Source organism: Ovis aries, chromosome 5, assembly GCF_016772045.2.
Source record: "Ovis aries strain OAR_USU_Benz2616 breed Rambouillet chromosome 5, ARS-UI_Ramb_v3.0, whole genome shotgun sequence".
In the NCBI taxonomy this organism is placed as follows: domain Eukaryota; kingdom Metazoa; phylum Chordata; class Mammalia; order Artiodactyla; family Bovidae; genus Ovis; species Ovis aries.
The window spans coordinates 15233741-15255441 of record NC_056058.1 but is presented as its reverse complement, the minus strand read 5'-3'; the positions used below and the strand labels follow the sequence as shown (position 1 = coordinate 15255441).

The window sequence follows — 21701 nt, the reverse complement described above, 5'->3', positions numbered from 1 at the left end:
TGAAGAAAGGCAGATTTCCAAGCATATACATAGTCTCATTAATATAGCTTAAGAGAACATTTACATGAGTAAAACATACTGGTTTGTTGAATAAAACATACTGATTCGTCAAGTCAGTTCTGAGTCTTAGGCAGAACCAACTTGAAGAAAGACAGTCTAAGGTAAATATGTAGTTCATCAACATAGCTTAAGAAAAATATTTCCATAAGAAAAATGCATTGGTTAGCTCAAGGTTTGAGAAAAGTTAAGCTTAGGTGTAACCAGGTGTTGTCATGGCAACGCAGAATTTTAAAAGAAACCTTTCAATTTTGTATAGAGAAGGGGAAAAAATCTGATACTTGTCCTCCTGCTGCTTAGCTCAGTTCAGTTCAGTCACTCAGTCGTGTCTGACTCTTTGAGACCCAATAGCCTGCAGCATCCCAGGTCTCCTTGTCCATCATCAACTCCTGGAGCTTGCTCAAACTCATGTCCATCAAGTCGGTGATGCCACCCAACTATCTTATCATCTGTTGTCCCCTTCTCTGCCTTCAATCTTTCCCAGCATCAGGGTCTTTTTCAAGGAGTCAGTTCTTCACATCAGCTGGCCAAAGTATTAGAGTTTCAGCTTTAGCATCAGTCCTTCCAGTGAATATTCAGGACTGATTTCCTTTAGGATGGACTGGTTTGATCTCCTTGCAATCCAAGGGACTCTCAAGAGTTTTGTCCAATACCACAGTTCAAAAGCATCAATTCTTTAGCGCTCAGTTTTCTTTATAGTCCAACTCTCACATCCATACATGACTACTGGAAAAACCATAGCTTTGGCTAGATGGACCTTTGTCAGCAAAGTAATGTCTCTGCTTTTTAATATGCTGTCTAGGTCTGTCATAGATTTTCTTCCAAGAAGCAAGTGTCTTTTAATTTTATGGCTGTAGTCACCATCTGCAGTGATTTTGGAGATCAAGAAAATAAGGTCTGTCACTGTTTCCATTATTTCCCCATCTATATGCCATGAAGTGATGGGACCAGATGCCATGATCTTCATTTTTTGAATGTTAATTTTTAAACCAGCTTTTTCACTCTCCTCTTTCACTTTGATCAAGAGGCTCTCTAGTTCTTTTTCACTTTCTGCCATCAAGATAGTGTCATCTGTGTATCTGAGGTTATTGATATTTCTCCTGGCAATCTTGATTCCAGCTTGTGTTTCACCCAGCCTATTATTTTGCTTGATGTACTCTGCATATAAGTTAAATAAGCAGGGTGACAATATATAGCCTTGACGTACTCCTTTCCCAATTTGGAACCAGTCTGTTGTTTCATGTCCAGTATTTCTCAAGAGGCAAGTTAGGTGGTCTGGTATTCCCATCTCTTGAAGAATTTTCCACAGTTTGTTGTGATCTACACAGCCAAAGGCTTTGAATTAATCAATAAAGCAGAAGTAGATGTGTTTCTGGTATTCTCTTGCTTTTTTGATGATCCAATAGATGTTGGCAATTTGATCTCTGGTTCCTCTGCCTTTTCTAAATCCAGCTTGAACATCTGGAAATTCACAGTTCATGTACTGTTGAAGCCTGGCTTGAAGAATTTTGAGCATTAGTTTGCTAGTGTGTGAGATGAGCACAATTGTGTGGTAGTTGAACATTCTTTGGCATTGCCTTTCTTTGGGATTGGAGTGAAAACTGACCTTTTCCAGTCCTGTGGCTACTGCTGAGTCTTCCAGATTTGCTGGCATATTGAGTGCAGCACTTTCATAGCATCATCTTTTAGGATTTGAAATAGCTCAACTGGAATTCCATTACCTCCACTAGCTTTGTCCATAGTGATGCTTCCTAAGGTCCGCTTGACTTCGCATTATAGGATGTCTGGCTCTACGTGAGTAACCACACCATTGTGATTATCTAGGTCATGAGGATCTTTTTTGTATTGTTCTTTTGTGTATTATTGCCACCTCCTCTTAATATCTTCTGCTTCTGTTAGGTCCATACCATTTCGGTCCTTTATTGTGCCCATCTTTGCATGAAATGTTCCCTTGATATCTCTAATTTTCTTGAAGAGATCTCTAGTCTTTTCCATTATATTATTTTCCTCTATTTCTTTGCACTGATCACTGAGGAAGGTTTTCTTATCTCTCCTTGCTATTTTTTGGAACTCTGCATTAAAATGGGTATATCTTTCCTTTCTCCTTTGCCTTTAGCTTCTTTTCTTTTCTCAGCTATTTGTAAGGCCTCCTCAGACAATCATTTTGCCTTTTCGCATTTCAGCTGCTTAAGAGAAATAAAAAATGTCTGACTCTTGCAGCCTATTTCCTCCATTTGGGGAGGCTCTACCCTTCTTGCATGTTACCATCTCACTACCAATGCCTGCAGCCATCTCATCCAGCCACAAGACTCCTTGAGAAACTAAAGCTCAAGATAAGAAGAGATGTACTTCCTGTTTCGGTTGTTGTTAGCTCAGAGAAGCTGCCAGACTGGGAGACCAGCGAGGATTTTCATCTTGTGGGTAAGGAGGAACTGGTTTTGTGTTTTTCCACGGAAAATACAAAGTGCTTTGTTTGTGATCTTGGGTCTTAAAAAAATACACTGGCTCTGGAAAGATTTTAAAGGGTAGCTCGTTATATATCCTGTTGTTTTATTTTTTAATTTAAATTTATTTTAAAATTTATTTATCTTTAATTGGAGAATAATTGCTTTACAATATTGTATTGGTTTCTGCCATGCTTTATCTCTTGAAAGATGCTCTAGAGACATTGTTTCTTATTTATTTTCCCATTTCAGTTTAGTATGTATAGAACATACTGAAATATTTTCAAATAGTCAAAAGAAATCATGAATTGTGTGTTGAGGGGATTAAGGAGAACTAAAATAAAAAAGTTTCAATGAACAGAGTCTGAAGCAAATACTCTTTGTGAAACTTGGTTCATTTTTCTCTCTATCTCTGTGAAGTAAAATGTATTTTTTATAATGGGTCTTGTTTAAAAACAAACAAAAAAATGCTCTCTAAATCAATGTTGCTAGATATGCGAAATATATCAGACCCAAAGAACAAATACAATATGATCTCACTTAGACGTAGGAACTACGGTAGTCAAATGCATAGAAGCAGAGACTAGAATGATGTTTTCTAGGGGCTGGGGAGGGAGGAAGATGGGAGGGGAAGTTCATAGGGTATAAAGTTTTAGTTACACAAGATGAAAAACTCCAGTGATGTGTTATACAGCTTAGTGTCTATAGCTAATGATACCGTGTTTTATACATAAAATTTCCAAGAGGGTAGATCTTATGTTAAGTGTTATTCACACACACACACACACTCAAATCATAAAGAGGGCAGGAGGATATTTTTAGATATGATGGATACGTTAATGTCCTTGATGGTAGTGATAGTTTCATATGTATATGTTTATTTTTAAACTTATCAAGTTATATACATAAAATATGTATTTTTGCATGCTTTTTACATGATGACCATCCCTCAGTAAAGTGGTTGAAAAAAAAAAAAGGAATCAACATAGCTAGACGTCTCAGCTTTTCTGAAAAACATTATCACCCTTTTCACACAAGATATTCACTTCAGTTAAAGTGGTTTCAAAAGAGTCTTTAAAAAAAAAAAAAAGAATAACCACTAACTAGACTGGGTTTTGGATGGCATCATTGACTCGATGGATGCGACTCTGAGTGAGCTCCAGGAGTTGGTGATGGACAGGGAGGCCTGGCGTGCTGCGATTCATGGGGTCACAAAGAGTCGGACACGACTGAGCAACTGAACTGAACTGAGACTGGATTTCTCTACATTGAGAGTTTCTATAGTTTATCTTACAGTAGGCTTTTGGAAGGGAAGAGGAATATAAATCAAAAAGGGAAATGAATGTTGAGAGAAGAGAAAGGATCAGGAAGTAACAAAGTATAACTCCTGGCAGATGCCAACATACAGCATGTCTTGAGGTAAAGTCCATGGTCTCCAGATCTCCAAAGTTCTAATTATTCCCTCCAGATCCCCAAGTGGCCTTATTCATTTATATTCCAAGTTTAGACCCAGGCGACAAGGGGATTTGGGCTTCACAAGTGGCATTAGTGGTAAAGAACCTCCCTGCTAGTGCAAGAGACTTAAGAAATGCAGGTTTGACCCCTGGGTTGGGAAGATCTTCTGAAGGAAGGCATGGCAACCCACTCCAGTGTTCTTGCTTGGAGAATCCCATGGACAGAGGAGCCTGGAGGGCTACAGTCCATAGGGTGGCAAAGAGTCAAACAGTACTGAGTGATGACTACAGCTACTACTAACCTTGCTTCTAGGAGCCATTATGCTATAATCATCCTTGCAGAACCTTGCTTATTTCCCAGAACTGGAGTTGTTGAGTCAAAAGACAGGTAGAAATGAAAGGGTTTTGATAAACATCAACCACCTACCTTCTAAATTTTGTGACCATCCAAAATAAATCCTCATGGGGCTTATTTATCCCAGGAATCCTTGTCAGATCCTGCTTGGGAGTGCTTCTAAGGTTGTCATTCCTGGAACCTCAACTGCTATGGGAAGCAGGTGCCTGTTGCTACTCTCTGGTGAGTAGAACAAAGAATTCTCCCCACCCTCCAGTACCCTGCATACCCCAGCTTTGGTTGCTTTCCAGAATTTGGCACTTTCTCCAGAAATTCCTGTGTGTGTGTCCTACTCCAAACTCTGATACCAAGTCTCTTAATTGCTCTCCTCCAATGCAGAACTGAGACAAAAACTTGGGTTCAATTAATTTAGGCTTCCCAGATGGGGCTAGTGGTAAAGAACATGCCTGCCAATGCAGGAGACATAAGAGATGTGGGTTTGATCCCTCAGTGGGGAAGATCCCCTGGAGAAGGGCATGGCAACCCACTCCAGTATTCTTGCCTGAAGAATCTCATGGACAGAGGATCCTGGTGGGCTATGGCCCATAGGGTCCCAAAGAGTCGGACACAACTGAAGTGACTGAGCACATCACACGTTTGGGAAGGAATCCCAGGAAGCCAAAGAGGGAAGAGAGAAGAGTGGCAGTGAGGGATTAGCACTGTGGGTAACTGGCACTCCAGTCCTGCTGGGTATCCTTTCAGTGTAATGTGCTTTAGAAGGGCAAGGAAGCTGGATTATGTGTCCTCCAGTCCTCCTCCCGTGCTTCTTGATGCCCTTCACAGGCTGCAGAAAAACATCCTTTTACAGAAGGATACAGTAGGTTATCTGCTTACTGTGCAATCCCTTCATGGGTAGGCTTAGGGGGCATGGCAAGCATCTAACATGCCAACTGACCACTAAGTGGGTCCAAACTTGGAGGATCGTTGCTTAGCATATTATAGAAACTGGAACCTACCCACCTGTCTACTCTGAGATTTAGGGACTTTAAGATAATAAAAAAATACCATTGGAGGAATCAAACACAGTTTAAGGCTAAGCAGTTTGTAAGCAGTTCTTAGAGGCAAGCACATGATGGCCATTACTTTATGACAGAAGTGAACATATTTTTTCTTTCTATAAAGATCCAGGTAATCACTATTCCCAGCTTTGGGGGCCATTTTGATCTCTGTCTTAATGCCTCAACTCCTTGTTGCTTTATAAAAGCAGCCACAGAGTGGGACAGATCTTTTGGAATTTGTCTAGCGGGGTTTTCATAAAACTGCACTGGAAATCCCCCTACAAAAAAAAAGTAAATAAATAAATAAAAGCAGCCACCGACCCTTCGTGAACTGATGGGCACTGTCGTGTTCCAATAAAGCTTGATTTATAGACATAGGAATGTGAATTTCAGGTAATGTTAGCATTCCATGCATGCAATATATTCTCCTTGATTTAAAAAAAATTTAAAAACAACTAAAAACTTGGCAACCCACTCCAATGCTCTTGCCTGGAAAATCCCATGGATGGAGGAGCCTAGTAGGCGGCAGTCCATGGGGTCACTAGGAATCGGACACAACTGAGCGACTTCACATTCAATTTTCACTTTCATGCATTGGAGAAGAAAATGGCAACCCACTTCAGTATTCTTGCCTGGGGGATCCCAGGGACGGGAGAGCCTGGTGGGCTGCCATCTATGGGGTTGCACAGAGTCGGACACAACTGAAGTGACTTAGCAGTAGCAGCAAAAACAATTCTTAGCTCATGGGCTGCACAAAACCAGGCAGAGGTCTGCATTTGGCCCAAGGCCATAGTTGGCTGACCCCTGCCCTATGGTCATATTTCTTCTTTATGTGTCAAAAATGCATTCACAAGGAAAATGCAGAGGCTTGAGGGGTTTTGTTTTTTGTTTTTTGGTTTTTTTTGGCTGTGCTGGATCTTCATTACTGCTTGCAGACTACTTTCTAGTTATGGTGCACAGGCTTCTCATTGCAGGGGCTTCTCTTGTTGTAGAGTACTGGCTCTAGGGTGTAGGGCTTCAGTAGCTGTGGTGCACTGGCTTAGTTGCCCCATGGCATGCGGGATCTTCCCGGGCCAGAGATCGACCCTATGTCCCATACATTGGCAGGTAGATTCTTGACCACTGAGCCACCTGGGATGCTCAATGAAGTGTCTACAAAAGCCCCCAAATGATGGGATTCCGAGAGCTTCTGGGTTGGTGAACACATGGAGATTTGAGGAAAGTGGTGCTGAGAGGGCACGGAATCTCCACTCCCTTCTTCATACCTTGCCCAGTGTAAATCTTCCATTTGGCTCTTTCTGAGATATATTCTTCTACGTGTGCATGCCAAGTCATTTCAGTCGTGTCCAACTGTGACCCCATGGACCATAACCTGCCAGACACTTCTGTCCACGGGATTCTCCAGGCAAGAATACTGCAGTGGGTTTCCTTGCCCTTCCAGGAATCTTTCCACCCCAGGGAAACCCGTGTCTCTTATGTCTCCTGCATTGGCAGGCAGGTTCTTACCACTAGTGCCACCTGGGATGCCCAATATCCTTCTACAATAAACTGGTAATCCAGTAAGCAAATGATTTCTCTGAGTCCTGTGAGCTGCTCTAGCAAATTAATTGAATCCAAAGAGGGAGTCATTGGAATATCCAATCCATAGCCAGTTGGTCAGAAGCCCAGGGGACAACTTGGAATTGTGATGGGCATCTGAAGTCTTTGGGACTGAGCCCTTAACCTGGGATACCTGGTACTCTTTCTGGGGAGTTAGTGCCAGAACTGAGTTGAGAGGGACAAATTCAGAGGTTGGGATTGACATATACACACTACTCTATATAAAATAGATAGAGGAATTCCCTATTCCAGTGGTTAGGGCTCTGCATTTCCACTGCAGGGAGCACAGGTCTGATCTTTGGGATCCCAGGTGCCATGCTGCATTACAAAAATAAAAAGTAGATAACTAATAAGGACCTATTTTAGGCTTCCCAGGTAGCATTAGAGGTAAAGAATCCACCTGGCAATGCAGGAGACATAAGCAATGTGGGTTTGATCCCTCAGTGGGGAAAATCCTTGGAGAAGGGCATGGCAACCCACTCCAGTATTCTTGCCTGGGGAATCCCATGGACAGAGAAGCAGGGTGGGTCCATAGGGTCACAAAGAGTTGGACACAACTGAAGCAACTTAGCATAGCACAAGGACCTATTTTATAGCACAGGAAACTCTTCTCAATACTCTGTAATAATCTATATGAGGAAAAAAAATCTAAAAAAGAGGTGGGGGGAGAGAAAAAGAAAGAACTGAGTTTAATTATAGGATACCCAGCTGGTATACCCAGAGGATTGCTTATTGTTGTGGGAACTCCCGTCGTCCCCCCACCCCCACCCCCCACACACACTGGACTTGGGTGTAGAGTCTCTGATAGCTGTAATCAGTACTGTATGATGCCCTTCTGTGACATTAGTGTTTATAGCCAATCTAGAAGAATCTACAGTGAAGCTAGCACAAGTATGACTTGACAAGAGGAGACAAAGATGCCAACTCACTCAGGCTTCAGCCAAGCAGAGCCTCAGGGCATCTCCCATCTGCTTTATCTCTGCCCTCCTTCTTCTAGGTCTCAGCGTCCTCCTGGCTCCATCAGGATTGGAAGCAAAGGAGGCTGGAGGTGAGTGCGTTGCTATTGTTCAGTTGCTCAGTCATATCTTACTCTTGGCGATCCTATGGACCGCAGAGCACCAGGCTTCTTTGTCCTTCACTATCATTGCAAATACTTCATACTTCAATGAGAAAAGAGACACCTTGATTTGTTTTTGTAGTTGCATACATGAACCTCACTTTTCTACACTATTTGCTAGTTGGTTATCCTCCTCGTGTTTCCTTTTTCCAGCCCTCAGTTGTTGTTTTTCAGTCACTAAATCATGTTTGACTCTGCAACCCCATGGACTGCAGCACACCAGGCCTCCCTGTCCTTCACCATCTCCCGGAAGTTGCTCAAACTCATGTGCATTGAGTCAGTGATGCCATACAACCATCTCATCCTCTCTCAACACCTTCTCCTCCTGCCCTCAATCTTTCCCAGTGTCAAGATCGTTTCTAATGACTCAACTCTTCACATCAGGTGGCCACCGGATTGGAGCTTCAGCTTCAGCATCAGCTATTCCATTCAATATTCAGGGTGGATTTCCTTAAGGATCAACTGGTTTGATCTCCTCGAGAGAATCTCAAGAGTCTTCTCCAGCACACCAGCCCCCAATAGTGAAGTTGCTCAGTCGTGTCTGACTCTTTGTGACCCCGTGGACTGTAGCCTATCAGGCTCCTCCGACTAGCCCCCAAAACATGTAGCCAAAAACAGCTTAATTGTTGCAGTTTTTTTGTTGTTGGTGTTAACTATTCTGGTTAGCTGATTCATATCTAGAATGAGAAGCTGGTTTATTTTTAATCCACTGACTCAGTCAGTCCATCACTGTTTGAGGAAACTAGTCCTTGGGGAAGAAGACCTTGAAAACCAGCATGTGCTGTGCAAAAAGGATGCTAGTGGCCAGAGAGAGCCCTCAGTAAGGAAACACAGGTGCTGAAACATGGAAGTTCTACTGACGAGCAAAAGTGGTATTGCTGGCAGAGGTGGGGAGTGGGTGGGGCGTGCTGAGCATCTATGCTCAGCAGTAGGATGGCTTCCAAAAGGAAGCCAGTAAACTATTCCCAAGAGGAGGTTCTTGAGACTGCAGCATGTGGTACTTCATAGGTGCTCAGTGAATATTTCTTGAATGAAATGAATGAGCAAGCAAATGAATGGATTCTATGTTCCTTGCAGTTTCCTGTCCTCCGTGCCCAGAAAATGCTAACTGCCTCAGTGGCACCTGTGTTTGCAAAGATGGATTTCAGTCTGTGTCTCAGAAGTGGTTCTTGAAGTCCGTTCAGAAATGTGAAGGTAAAGAAGTCCGCATTCATCTTGGCATTTGAAAGGGACAGGGGCAACCCTCTTAGTCTCAAATACTGTGTCACCTGGTGGTGCTGGTACTGCAATGGTACAATGATGTTGCAAAGTAGAAAATATCAGCACTGCCTCAATATCCCTATAGAAGACCCCAGCCCTTGCCTTCTTTTCACGTGCATCCTAATGCTGGCTTCAGTTCAGTTCAGTTCAGTCGCTCAGGTGTGTCCGACTCTTTGCGACCCCATGAATCGCAGCATGCCAGGCCTCCTTGTTCATCACCATCTCCCAGAGTTCACTCAGACTCACGTCCATCAAGTCCATGATGCCATCCAGCCATCTCATCCTCGGTCGTCCCCTTCTCCTCCTGCCCCCAATCCCTCCCAGCATCAGAGTCTTTTCAATGAGTCAACCCTTCTCATGAGATGGCCAAAGTACTGGAGTTTCAGCTTTAGCATCATTCCTTCCAAAGAAATCCCAGGGCTGATCTCCTTTAGAATGGACTGGTTGGGTCTCCTTGCAATCCAAGGGACTCTCAAGAGTCTTCTCCAACACCACAGTTCAAAAGCATCCATTCTTCAGTGCTCAGCCTTCTTCACAGTCCAACTCTCACATCCATACATGACCACAGGAAAAACCATAGCCTTGACTAGACGGACCTTAGTCGGCAAAGTAATGTCTCTGCTTTTTAATATACTATCTAGGTTGGTCATAACTTTTCTTTCAAGGAGCAAGCGTCCTTTAATTTCATGGCTGCAGTCACCATCTGCAGTGACTTTGGAGCCCCCAAAAATAAAGTCTGACACTGTTTCCACTGTTTCCCATCTATTTCCCATGAAGAGATGGGACCGGATGCCATGATCTTCATTTTCTGAATGTTGAGCTTTAAGCCAACTTTTTCTCTCTCCTCTTTCACTTTCATTTAGAGGCTTTTTAGCTCCTCTTCACTTTCTGCCATAAGGGTGGTGTCATCTGCATATCTGAGGTTATTGATATTTCTCCCGGCCATCTTGATTCCAGCTTGTGTTTCTTCCAGTCCAGCGTTTCCCATGATGTACCTTGCATATAAGTTAAATAAGCAGGGTGACAATATACAGCCTTGACGTACTCTTTTTCCTATTTGGAACCAGTCTGTTGTTCCATGCCCAGTTCTAACTGTTGCTTCCTGACCTGCATACAGATTTCTCAAGAGGCAGGTTAGGTGGTCTGGTATTCCCATCTCTTTCAGAATTTTCCAGTTTATTGTGATCCACACAGTCAAAGGCTTTGGCATAGTCAATAAAGCAGAAATAGATGGTTTTCTGGAACTCTCTTGCTTTTTCCATAATCCAGTGAATGTTGGCAATTTGATCTCTGGTTCCTCTGCCTTTTCTAAAACCAGCTTGAACATCAGGCAGTTCACGGTTCACGTATTGCTGAAGTCTGGCTTGGAGAATTTTGAGCATTACTTTACTAGCATGTGAGATGAGTGCAATTGTGCGGTAGTTCAAATCCCTTATGATTATACAGTGGAAGTGAGAAATAGATTTAAGGGACTAGATCTGATAGATAGAGTGCCTGATGAACTATGGAATGAGGTTCGTGACATTGTACAGGAGACAGGGATCAAGACCTTCCCCATGAAAAGAAATGCAAAAAAGCAAAATGGCTGTCTGGGGAGGCCTTATAAATAGCTGTGAAAAGAAGAGAGGCAAAAAGCAAAGGAGGAAAGCAAAGATATAAGCATCTGAATGCAGATTTCCAAAGAATAGCAAGAAGAGATAAGAAAGCCTTCTTCAGCGATCAATGCAAAGAAATAGAGGAAATCAACAGAATGGGAAAGACCAGAGATCTCTTCAAGAAAATTAGAGATACCAAGGGAACATTTCATGCAAAGATGGGCTCCATAAAGGACAGAAATGATCTGGACCTAACAGAAGCAGAAGATATTAAGAAGAGGTGGCAAGAATACACAGAAGAACTGTACAAAAAAGATCTTCATGACCCAGATAATCATGATGATGTGATCACTAATCTAGAGCCAGACATCTTGGAATGTGAAGTCAGGTGGGCCTTGGAAAGCATCACTACGAACAAAGCTAATGGATGTGATGGGACTCCAGTTGAGCTGTTTCAAATCCTGAAAGATGATGCTGTGAAAGTGCTGCACTCAATATGCCAGCAAATTTGGAAAACTCAGCAGTGGCCACAGGATTGGAAAAAGTCAATTTTCATTCCAATTCCAAAGAAAGGCAATGCCAAAGAATGCTCAAACTCCTGCACAATTGCACTCATCTCACATGCTAGTAAAGTAATGCTCAAAATTCTCCAATGCTGGCTTAGTAAGCCCTGATATTGGCTTGGTTTTTCTTCAGAGAAAAGTGGAGTTCTCAGGACCCTGGACTCTTAAAGTCTCAAGCACTGGTGTTTTTTTGGGGGGAGGGCGGGGGGCAGTTTCTGAGGATTCCACAAGGGCAGGGAGAATTTCTTTTGTTTATCACTCAATACATAGGAAAAAGAACAATATCACATGGCAGATGCCCAACAAATAAGTGTTCCCCAAAGGAACAAATGAATAAACTCTCTCATCACTCAGAATCTTTCGTGATGTGGTTCCAACTTAGCTTTTCAGTTTCACTTTTCACTGCTCTCATCAGCTCTGGCCAAATCTCTTTTTCATTTCTACAAATTCTAAAGGTCAATCTAAATGCCAAGGGAAATACCACTCCTGAATCCTAATTGCTGGAACTGGTTAACTGATGGCACTGTCGTGTCAATTCATGAGGTGAAACAGAAAATAGCAGACTATTTAAGATGTATTTATTCCTTTTTAACTTCATTTTACTGTGGCAAATGTATAAATTACAGTTTACCATGTTGCTCAGTTGTGTCCAACTCTTTGAGACCCCATGGACTGTAGCCCGCCAGGCTCTTCTGTTCATGGGATTTCCCAGGCAAGAGTATTAGAGTGTGTTGCCATTTCTTCCTCCAGGGGATCTTCCTGATCCGGGGATCAAACCCACGTCTCCTGTCTCCTGCATAGGCAGGCAGATTCTTTACCACTGAGCCACTTGGGAAGCTCTACCAGCTCTACCATCTCTACCATCCAACCACAGAACTTTTTCATCATCTCAAATGGAAGCTTTGTACCCATTAAATGCTAAATTCCCATTCCTACTCCTCCCCCAGCCCTTGGCAACCACCATCCTACCTTCTATCTTTGTTAATTTGACTCCTTTCAGTTCAGTTCAGTTCAGTCACTCAGTCGTGTCTGACTCTTTGTGACTCCATGAATTGCAGCACGCCAGGCCTCCTTGTCCTTCACCATCTCCTGGAGTTCACTCAAACTCACATCCATCGAGACTGTGATGCCATCCAGCCATCTCATCCTCTGTTGTCCCCTTCTCCTCCTGCCCCCAATCCCTCCCAGCATCAGAGTCTTTTCCAATGAGTCGACTCTTCTCATGAGGTGGCCAAAGTACTGGAGTTTCAGCTTTAGCATCATTCCTTCCAAAGAAATCCCAGGGTTGATCTCCTTCAGAATGGACTGGTTGGATCTCCTTGCAGTCCAAGAGACTCTCAGGAGTCTTCTCCAACACCACAGTTCAAAAGCATCAATTCTTCGGCGCTCAGCTTTCTTCACCCAGTCCAACTTTCACATCCATACATGACTACTGGAAAAACCATAGCCTTACTAGACCGACCTTTATTGACTCCTTTAGGGCCCTCGTATAAGTGGAATCATATGATAATGTATTTATTTATTTGTTTAAATTTTTTTTCAATTATAGTAAAATATGTATAACGTAATTTACCATTTTAATCAGTTACTGTTATTCACTGTTATTCATTGACTATTTTGTTGTTGTACTTCACTGTTACTTAGTAAATTCACACTGTTGTGCAACCATTGCTGCCTTTCATCTCCAGAACATTTTTCATCTTGCAGAACTGAAACTCTTTCCCAGTTAAACATTAACTTCCCTCTTCTCTTCCCCTAGCCCCTGGTACCCACCATTCTACATTCTATCTTGGAATCATATAATATTGGATGTGGTTTTTTTAGATATTTTATTTTGAAACAGTTTGAGACTTAAAGAAAAACTGCAAAACAGTTCAATGAATTCTGTAGAGCTTTTACTCAGTTAGCTAAGGTCAGCTAATGATATGACGACCATCATACAGTGAGCAAAATCAGAGGATGAATAAATAGTACAATAATATCAACTAGATGAGAGACTTTATACAAGTTTTACCAGTTCTCCCCCTAAAATCCACCCCCTTTTTTTTCAGTTCTAAGAGCCATTTCAGGGTCTCACATTGCATTTAGTCATCTCAGTCCTGCCTCATCTAATCTGTGACAGATTCTTAATCCTTCCTTGTCTTCTGTGATCTTGATCCTTTTGATAGGACATCAGAGAAGGCCTTCTGAACTTTATTTCACTCAACAGTGCATCCTAGAAATTACTTTGGCTTTATAAAGTAACTTCAGGAGAATTGTCATCTCTATACTGAATCATCTTAACCAAGGACAGATGTTCTGGGTATATTTATAAGTGATGTTGGGTAGCAGAGATCTCATGGGCAAGGGAAAACAATATGGTTTTATGAGAATAAAAAGTGATATTGTCTAATGATATTTTCTCTTGATTCACAGATATTGATGAGTGTGCAAAAGGGCTGGCAAAGTGCAAGCAGAAAGCATATTGCAGAAATGGAATTGGAAATTACTACTGCAGCTGTGTCCCACATTATCCTCTCTTCAACTGGGTGGCTAGTATACTTACAATTAATCATGCAGAATGTTATGGTGAGAATCTCCAAGTATTCCAGTAATCAAATACTCCACCATGAAAAAGGAGACAGGAGAAGATCCCTTGAGAGTTTCACCAATTTCAGGCTAGGGTAACAGGGTAGAGATCTGTCCTGGTCCTCACCCTTCAATCCGTTGTTGTCCTTGGTAACCGTTTCCTGGGAGATTTCACTCAAGCCCATGGCAACAGTCACCATCTCCAAGTAGATACCTTTGTTGTTGTTGTTCAGTCATGTCCGACTCTTTGCGACCCCATGGACTGCAGAACACCAGACTTCCCTGTCCTTCACTATATCCCTGAGTTTGCTCAAACTTATGTCCATTGAGTCAGTGATGCCATCCAACCATCTCCTCCTCTGTCATCCCCTTCTCCTCCTGCCTTCAATCTTTCCGGGCATAAGGGTCTTTTCCAATGAGTCAGCATTTCACATCAGGTGGTCAGTGTCACTTAAAATACAATGCTAGGTAGACAACAACTGATTGTTATTATCTCAGTTAACACCTGTTTCTTTGGGAAGGGTTTCCCACACCCCAAACATGGTCTTTTTCTGTATACTGCCAAGGCGTCTCATCCTATGTATTAATATGTTGGACTCATAATCACTCAATTATTTGCTTGGCAACTTTGCCATAGGCTGCAGACTCCACAAGGGAACATATTTTGTCTCTCTTTTTAAAAAACTGGAGTGTAGTTGCTTTACAATGGTGTGTTAGTATCTGCTGTACAATGAAGTGACTCAGCTCTGTCTATACACATATCTCCTTCCTCACACCCACCTCCATTCCACCAATCCAGGTTATCGCAGAGCACTGAGCTGAGCTCCCTACACTGTACTGCAGGTTCCTGCCGGCTATCGGTTTTACACACGATAGTGTATTTAGGTCAGTCCCAGTCTCCCAGTTCATCTCACTCCCTCTACCCCTTCAGTGTTCACATGTCTGTTCTCTATTTCTGCCCTGCAAACAGACTCATCCATAAATTTTTCTAGATTCCACCTAAATGTATTAATATACAGTATTTGTTTTTCTCTTTCTGACTTACCTTACTCTGTATGACAGACTCTAGGTCCACCCACGTCTCTACCAATGACCCAATTTCATTTTTTGTTGGTTTGTTTTGTTTCTTCTACTTATTTATTATTATTTAATATTTAAATTTTATATTTAATCTGAAAATGGATTTTATCTTAATTCTTATTTTTGTTCACCTTAAAGAAATTATTGTTTTCTAGATTCCACTGTTTCTGATGAGATGTTAGCTATCAGTCTAGTTGGTTTTCATTTGAATATAATCTTTTTTTTCTTTGTCTTTGATTTTCAGCAGTTTTTTTTGAGGTTTTTAAAAAATTTTATTTTGTTTTAATTGAAGGATAATTGCTTTACAGAATTGTGTTGTTTTCTGTCAAATCTCAATATAAATCAGCCATAGGTATATATATATCCCCTCCCTTTTGAACCTCCCTCCCATCTTCCTCCCCATCCTACCCCTCTAGGTTGATACAGAGCCCCTGTTTGACTTTCCTGAGCCATACATTAAATTCCTGTTGGCTATCTATTTTACATATGGTAATGTAAGTTTCCATGTTACTCTTCCCATACATCTTACCCTCTACTCCCCATTCCCCATGTCTGTTCTCTATGTCTGTTTCTCCATCATTGTCTTGTAAATAAATTCTTCAGTACCATTTTTCTAGCTTCCATATATATGCATTAGAATACGATATTATCTTTCTCTTTCTGACTCACTTCACTCTGTATAATAGGTTCTAGGTTCATCCACCTCATCGGAACTGACTCAAAGGCATTCCTTTTTATGGCTGAGTAATATTCCACTGTGTATATGTACCACAATTTTTTTTTATCCATTCATCTGTCGATGGACATCTAGGTGGCTTCTATGTTCTAGCTATTATAAATACAGCTGCAGTGAACATTGGGGTACTTGTGTCTTTTTGAATTATGGTTTTCTTAGGATCTGTGCTCAAGGGTGGGATTGCTGGGTCATATGGTAGTTCTATTTTTAGCTTTTTAAAGAACCTCCCATACTGTTCTCCATAGTGGCTATATCAATTTACATTCCCTTCAACAGTGAAAGATCTTGGCGTCTGTCTCTTTATTCACCTAAGTTTGTAAGATTTAGCCTCCTTGTTTTTCTTTTAATTTAAATTCATTTATTTTAATTGGAGGCTAATTACTTTTAGTAGATGCTCCATAAACACCACTGACTGAATTTTTTAATGAGAAACCTCATCCTAATTCCATTTGAAAATTCTACCTTGGAAGAGATTTGGGAATTCTTAGAATGAAATTAGGATGCTATTTGAGTGTAGAAGGAAACACTCAACTTGAATGTGATTGAAAGAAAGATCTATGTTAGAGTGTGTTATTCCCCATATTTCATTTGACTGTTACTTTTCTTTCTCAGAGGATGCCAATAATGAGACACAAGTACCAGGGGACGTTTGGGTAAGTAAGGTGCAGCCTAGGTTTGAAAAACAATCAGTCTTACCATACCTTTCTCCTGCTCAAATACTACCATGGCTCTCTATGACTTTAGTTGTTATTATTCAGTTTCCAGGTCGTGTCTGACTCTTTGCAGCTCCGTGGACTGCAGCACGCCAGGCTCTCCTGTCCTTCACTAACTCCTGGAGTTCTCTCAAATTCATGTTTGTTGAGTCAGTGATGTTATCTAACCATCTCATCCTCTGTTGCCTCTTCTTCTTTTGCCTTCAATCTTTCCCAGTATCAGAGTCTTTTCCAATGAGTTGGCTCTTTGCATCAGGTGGTCTTCCAATGAATATTCAGGGTTGACTTCCTTTAAGATTGACTGGTTTGATCTCCTTGCTGTCCAAAGGACTCTCAAGAATTTTCTCCAGTAACACGGTTCAAAGGTATCAACTCTTTGGTGCTATGCCTTCTTTATGGTCCAGCTTTCACATCTGTGCATGACTACTGGAAAGACCATATGTAGTCTTGACTACATGGATATTTGTCAGCAAAGTGATGTCTTTGCTTTTTAACATACTGCCTAGGTTTGTCATAGCTTTCCTGCCAAGATGCAATCGTCTTCTAATTTCATGGCTGCAGTGACCATCAGCAGTGATTGTAGAGCCCAAGAAGAGGAAATCTGTCACTTGCCCTTCTGTTTGCCAAGAAGTGATGGGACAGGAGGACATGATCTTAGTTTGTTTTAATGATGAGTTTTAAGCCAGCTTTTTCACTCTTCTCCTTCACTCTCATCAAGAGGCTGGCTCACTCAATCACACTTTTTTAAATTTAAATTTATTTATTTTAATTACTTTACAATATTTTATTGGTTTTACCATACATAGACATGAATCTGCCACAAGTGTACATGTGTTCCCAATCCTGAACCCCCCTCCCACCTCCCTCCCCATACCACCCCTCTGGGTCATCCCAGTGCACCAGCCCCAAGCATCTTGTAGCCTGCATCCAACCTAGACTGGCAATTCATTCCTTATATGATATTATACATATTTCAAAGCCATTCTCCCAAATCATTCCACCCTCTCCCTCTCCCACAGAGTCCAAAAGACTGTTCTATACATCTGCGTCTCTTTTGCTGTCTCGCATACAGGGTTATCATTACCATCTTTCTAAATTCCATATATATGCATTAATATACTGTATTGGTGTTTTTCTTTCTGGCTTACTTCACTCTATATAATCGGCTCCAGATTCATCTACCCCATTAGAACTGATTCAAATGTATTCTTTTTAATGGCTGAGTAATACTCCATTGTGTATATGTACCACAGCTTTCTTATCCACTCATCTGCTGATGGACATCTAGGTTGCTTCCATGTCCTGGCCATTATAAACAATGCTGCGATGAACATTGGGGTACATGTGTCTCTTTCAATTCTGGTTTCCTTGGTGTGTATGCCCAGCAGTGGGATTGCTGGGTCGTGAGAGTTGGGCTGTGAAGAAGGCTGAGCACCAAAGAATTGATGCTTTTGAACTGTGGTGTTGGAGAAGACTCTTGAGAGTTCCTTGGACTGCAAGGAGATCCAACCAGTCCATTCTGAAGGAGATCAACCCTGGGATTTCTTTAGAAGGAATGATGCTAAAGCTGAAACTCCAGTACTTTGGCCACCTCATGCGAAGAGTTGACTCATTGGAAAAGACTGATGCTGGGAGGGATTGGGGGCAGGAGAAGAAGGGGACGACCGAGGATGAGATGGCTGGATGGCAACACGGACTTGATGGACGTGAGTCTGAGTGAACTCCAGGAGATGGTGATGGACAGGGAGGCCTGGAGTGCTGCGATTCATGGGCTCACAAAGAGTCGGACACGACTGAGTGACTGAACTGAACTGAACTGAAGGCAGTTCTATTTCCAGTTTTTTAAGGAATCTCCACACTGTTCTCCATAGTGCTATACTAGTTTGCATTCCCACCAACAGTGTAAGAGGGTTCGCTTTTCTCCACACCCTCTCCAGCATTTATTGCTTGTAGACTTTTGGATAGCAGCCATTCTGACTGGCGTGAAATAGTACCTCTTTGTGGTTTTGATTTGCATTTCTCTGTTAATGACTGATGTTGAGCATCTTTTCATGTGTTTGTTAGCCATCTGTATGTCTTCTTTAGAGAAATGTCTATTTAGTTCTTTGGCTCATTTTTTGATTGGGTCATTTATTTTTCTGGAATTGAGTTGTAGGAGTTGCTTGTATATTTTTGAGATTAGTTATTTGTCAGTTTCTTCATTTGCTATTATTTTCTCCCGTTCTGAAGGCTGTCTTTTCACCTTGATTATAGTTTCCTTTGTTGTGCAGAAGCGTTTAATTTTAATTAGGTCCCATTTGTTTATTTTTGCTTTTACTTCCAGTATTCTTGGAGGTGGGTCATAGAGGATCCTGCTGTGGTTTATGTCAGAGAGTGTTTTGCCTATGTTCTCCTCTAGGAGTTTTATAGTTTCTGGTCTTCTGTTTAGATCTTTAATCCATTTTGAGTTTATTTTTGTGTATGGTGTTAGAAAGTGTTCTAGTTTCATTCTTTTACAAGTGGTTGACCAGTTTTCCCAGCACCACTTGTTAAAGAGATTGTCTTTAATTTATTGTATATTCTTGCCTCCTTTGTCAAAGATAAGGTGTCCATAGGTGTGTGGATTTATGTGGGCTTTGTATTTTGTTCCACTGATCTATATTTCTGTCTTTGTGCCAGTACCATACTGTCAACCGCACTTATGTATATTCCTGCTTTTCAAAGTTTCAATAACCATCTACCTAATTACTTTTATCTCTTTGAAAGAAAATTCTGAGGAACAATGGAAGCAAAAACAGCATTGCAAAACAGGTGACCCAACTACTTCAACGTGTAGAATTGACCATATGGAATCAGAGTTTTGTTTCTCCGGGAAAACATGAAGATTCTGTACTTGACATAGGTAAGAAACATTAAGCATTAGTTTTGAGACCAGAAAATTTTATGAAAGTCATCTTTCATCAGACCTTGTGTTAATATGTTCACATATCATGAACAGAGTTCACTTAAGTGATTTTTCCCAAATGCAGAAGATCGCTCCCAGGTAAGTATTCCTTTGGAAAAGTTTTATTTTTTCCTGTTAAAAATTTAAAAATTGAATTATAGTTGATTTATATTATTGTGTTAGTTTCAGGTATATAGCATAGGAGAGCTTCCCAGGTGGCACTTAGTGGTAAAGAACCCACCTGCCAATGCGGGCAACATAACAGACGTGGGCTCAACTCCTGAGTTGGGTAGACTCCCTCGAGGAGGGCATGGCAACCCACTCCAGTATTACTGCCTGGAGAATCCCATGAACAGAGAAGCCTGGCTTCAGTCCATGGGATTGCAAAGAGTTAGACATGACTGAATCGAGAGCATGCCCACATGCATGTATAGCATAGTGATTCAGTACTTTTGCAGATTACATTCCATTGTAGATTATAATGAGATATTGGGTATAATTTCATGTGCTATTCAGTAAATCTCTGTTGCTTATCTATTTTATATATTGTAGTTTGTACCTGTTAATCCTATAGTCCTATTTTATCCCTCCCCACTGCCTCTCCCCTTTGGTAACCATAAATTTGTTTTCTGTGTCTGTGAATCTGTTTCTATTCTGTACATACACTCATTTGTATTATTTTTTTAGATTCCACATGTAAGTGTTATCTATTGTATTTGTCTTTCTATGACATGATTAAATATTATATTCTCTAGGTCCATCCATGTTGCAGCAAATGGCAATATTTCATTCTTTTTAATGGCTGAGTAATATTTCAATATGTACCATATTTTCCTAAGTCAATCATCTGTTGATGGGCACTTAGGCTGCTACCATGTCTTGGCTATTGTGCATAGTCCTGCTGTGAACACTGGGGTGAATGAATCTTTTCAAATTAGACTGTTTGTTTTTTCTGGATCAATGCCCAGGAGTAGAATTCCTGGATCATATGGTAGCTCTATTTCTAGTTTGTTTTTTTTAATGAAAACTCTATTTCTTGGAAAACTTTTAAATGCTTAGCTTCCCTTGCTTAAAAATATTAGTTCTCCTTTCCCCAGGCGCCCCATTACACATTGTTTAAAGAAAACTTTTCCCTTTAAATATTCTGTGGTAAAGGCTGAGCTTGCCTAGTTTAGTGCCAGCTCTGGGAAGCATGACAGTCTTCTCTCTTCCCTTGAGTTGTGTGACCTATAGGTGTTGCCTATACTTTCGACATTTCATCTCCACCAGTCAGAAATGTTAGGGGAGGGCCAAATGGTCTACCTTGCATGCAGTAAATAAAATGACTAGTAACAGATCTGTCAAAGAAGGGAGTTGTTAGCAAGTTTTTTAGGCATGAGAACTGAGCAAAGCAGGACTCACTTTCCTAATGTTTCCAGTTTATGAAACCAAGAAGTGCAATGAGACAAGTGAGAAGACTGTTCTAGAAGCTGGAAACAACACAATGGATATCGATTGCCCAAATGCTTTCAAAGGAACCACAAGAGGTACTGTGTCTACGATGACCTATACTCTTGACCTATAACTTCTGGGCACTGTTGTCTCATTTCTAGGTGATGGAACCAAGCTTCCAAAACATTCAAGGTAAGAAGACTCTTCTGGCAGAATTTAAAAGTCTGCCTTGACTACTAACCAGGCAATTTTGAGGACACAGTTTGTATGGACTTTGTGATACATACGGAGGTTCAAACAGGGATTCCTTGACTTAGCTCCTTAAAAGGGATGGGCTGGTGCATGCTCAGTTTCATGTGCTGATCCAAAAAGCTTACTCTTTAAAAAAAAACTTTATTTTTTAAGTGAAGTCCCTGGTGGCTCAGCTGTAAAGAATCTACCTGCAATGCGGGAGACCTGGGTTCGATCCCTGGGTTGGGAAGATCCCCTGGAGAAGGGAAAGGCTATCCACTCCAGTAGTCTGGCCTGGAGAATTCCATGGACTATATAGTCCATGGGGTTGCAAAGAGTCAGACACAACTGAGTGAGTTTCACTTTTGTAGTTGATTTACAATGTCATGCCAGTCTCTGCTATCTAGTGAAGTGACTCAGATAATACATTTCTCTTTCTTTTTAAAATATTCTTTTCCATTATGGTTTATCGCAGGATATAGACTATAGCTCCCTGTGTTATAACAGTAGAGCCTTGTCGTTTGCCTGTCCTCTATAT

The 21701-nt window shown here is 41.3% G+C and overlaps 1 protein-coding gene and 1 non-coding gene across 4 annotated transcripts in view; both read left to right on the top strand.

The window, feature by feature from the left end:
• Positions 1 to 2420: 2420 nt before the first annotated feature.
• LOC101106844 (adhesion G protein-coupled receptor E4-like) overlaps positions 2421 to 21701 on the top strand; it is a 41534-nt gene continuing 22253 nt past the window's right edge. For 2 of the 3 annotated variants that reach the window (XM_042250062.2, XM_060416304.1), the window contains exons 1-8: positions 2421 to 2478; positions 4438 to 4532; positions 7944 to 7994; positions 9141 to 9257; positions 13897 to 14049; positions 16478 to 16518; positions 19324 to 19459; positions 20920 to 21027. In XM_042250062.2, coding sequence (XP_042105996.1) covers positions 4502 to 4532; positions 7944 to 7994; positions 9141 to 9257; positions 13897 to 14049; positions 16478 to 16518; positions 19324 to 19459; positions 20920 to 21027 — 637 coding nt within the window. In that variant the 5' untranslated portion in view covers positions 2421 to 2478; positions 4438 to 4501. The remainder of the gene's footprint in view (positions 2479 to 4437; positions 4533 to 7943; positions 7995 to 9140; positions 9258 to 13896; positions 14050 to 16477; positions 16519 to 19323; positions 19460 to 20919; positions 21028 to 21701) is intronic. The other variant, XM_060416305.1, reaches the window with a different exon arrangement.
• On the top strand, positions 5562 to 5626 carry LOC114115070 (U7 small nuclear RNA). The gene has a single exon (XR_003589569.1). It is a non-coding gene; the product is annotated as a U7 small nuclear RNA (small nuclear RNA).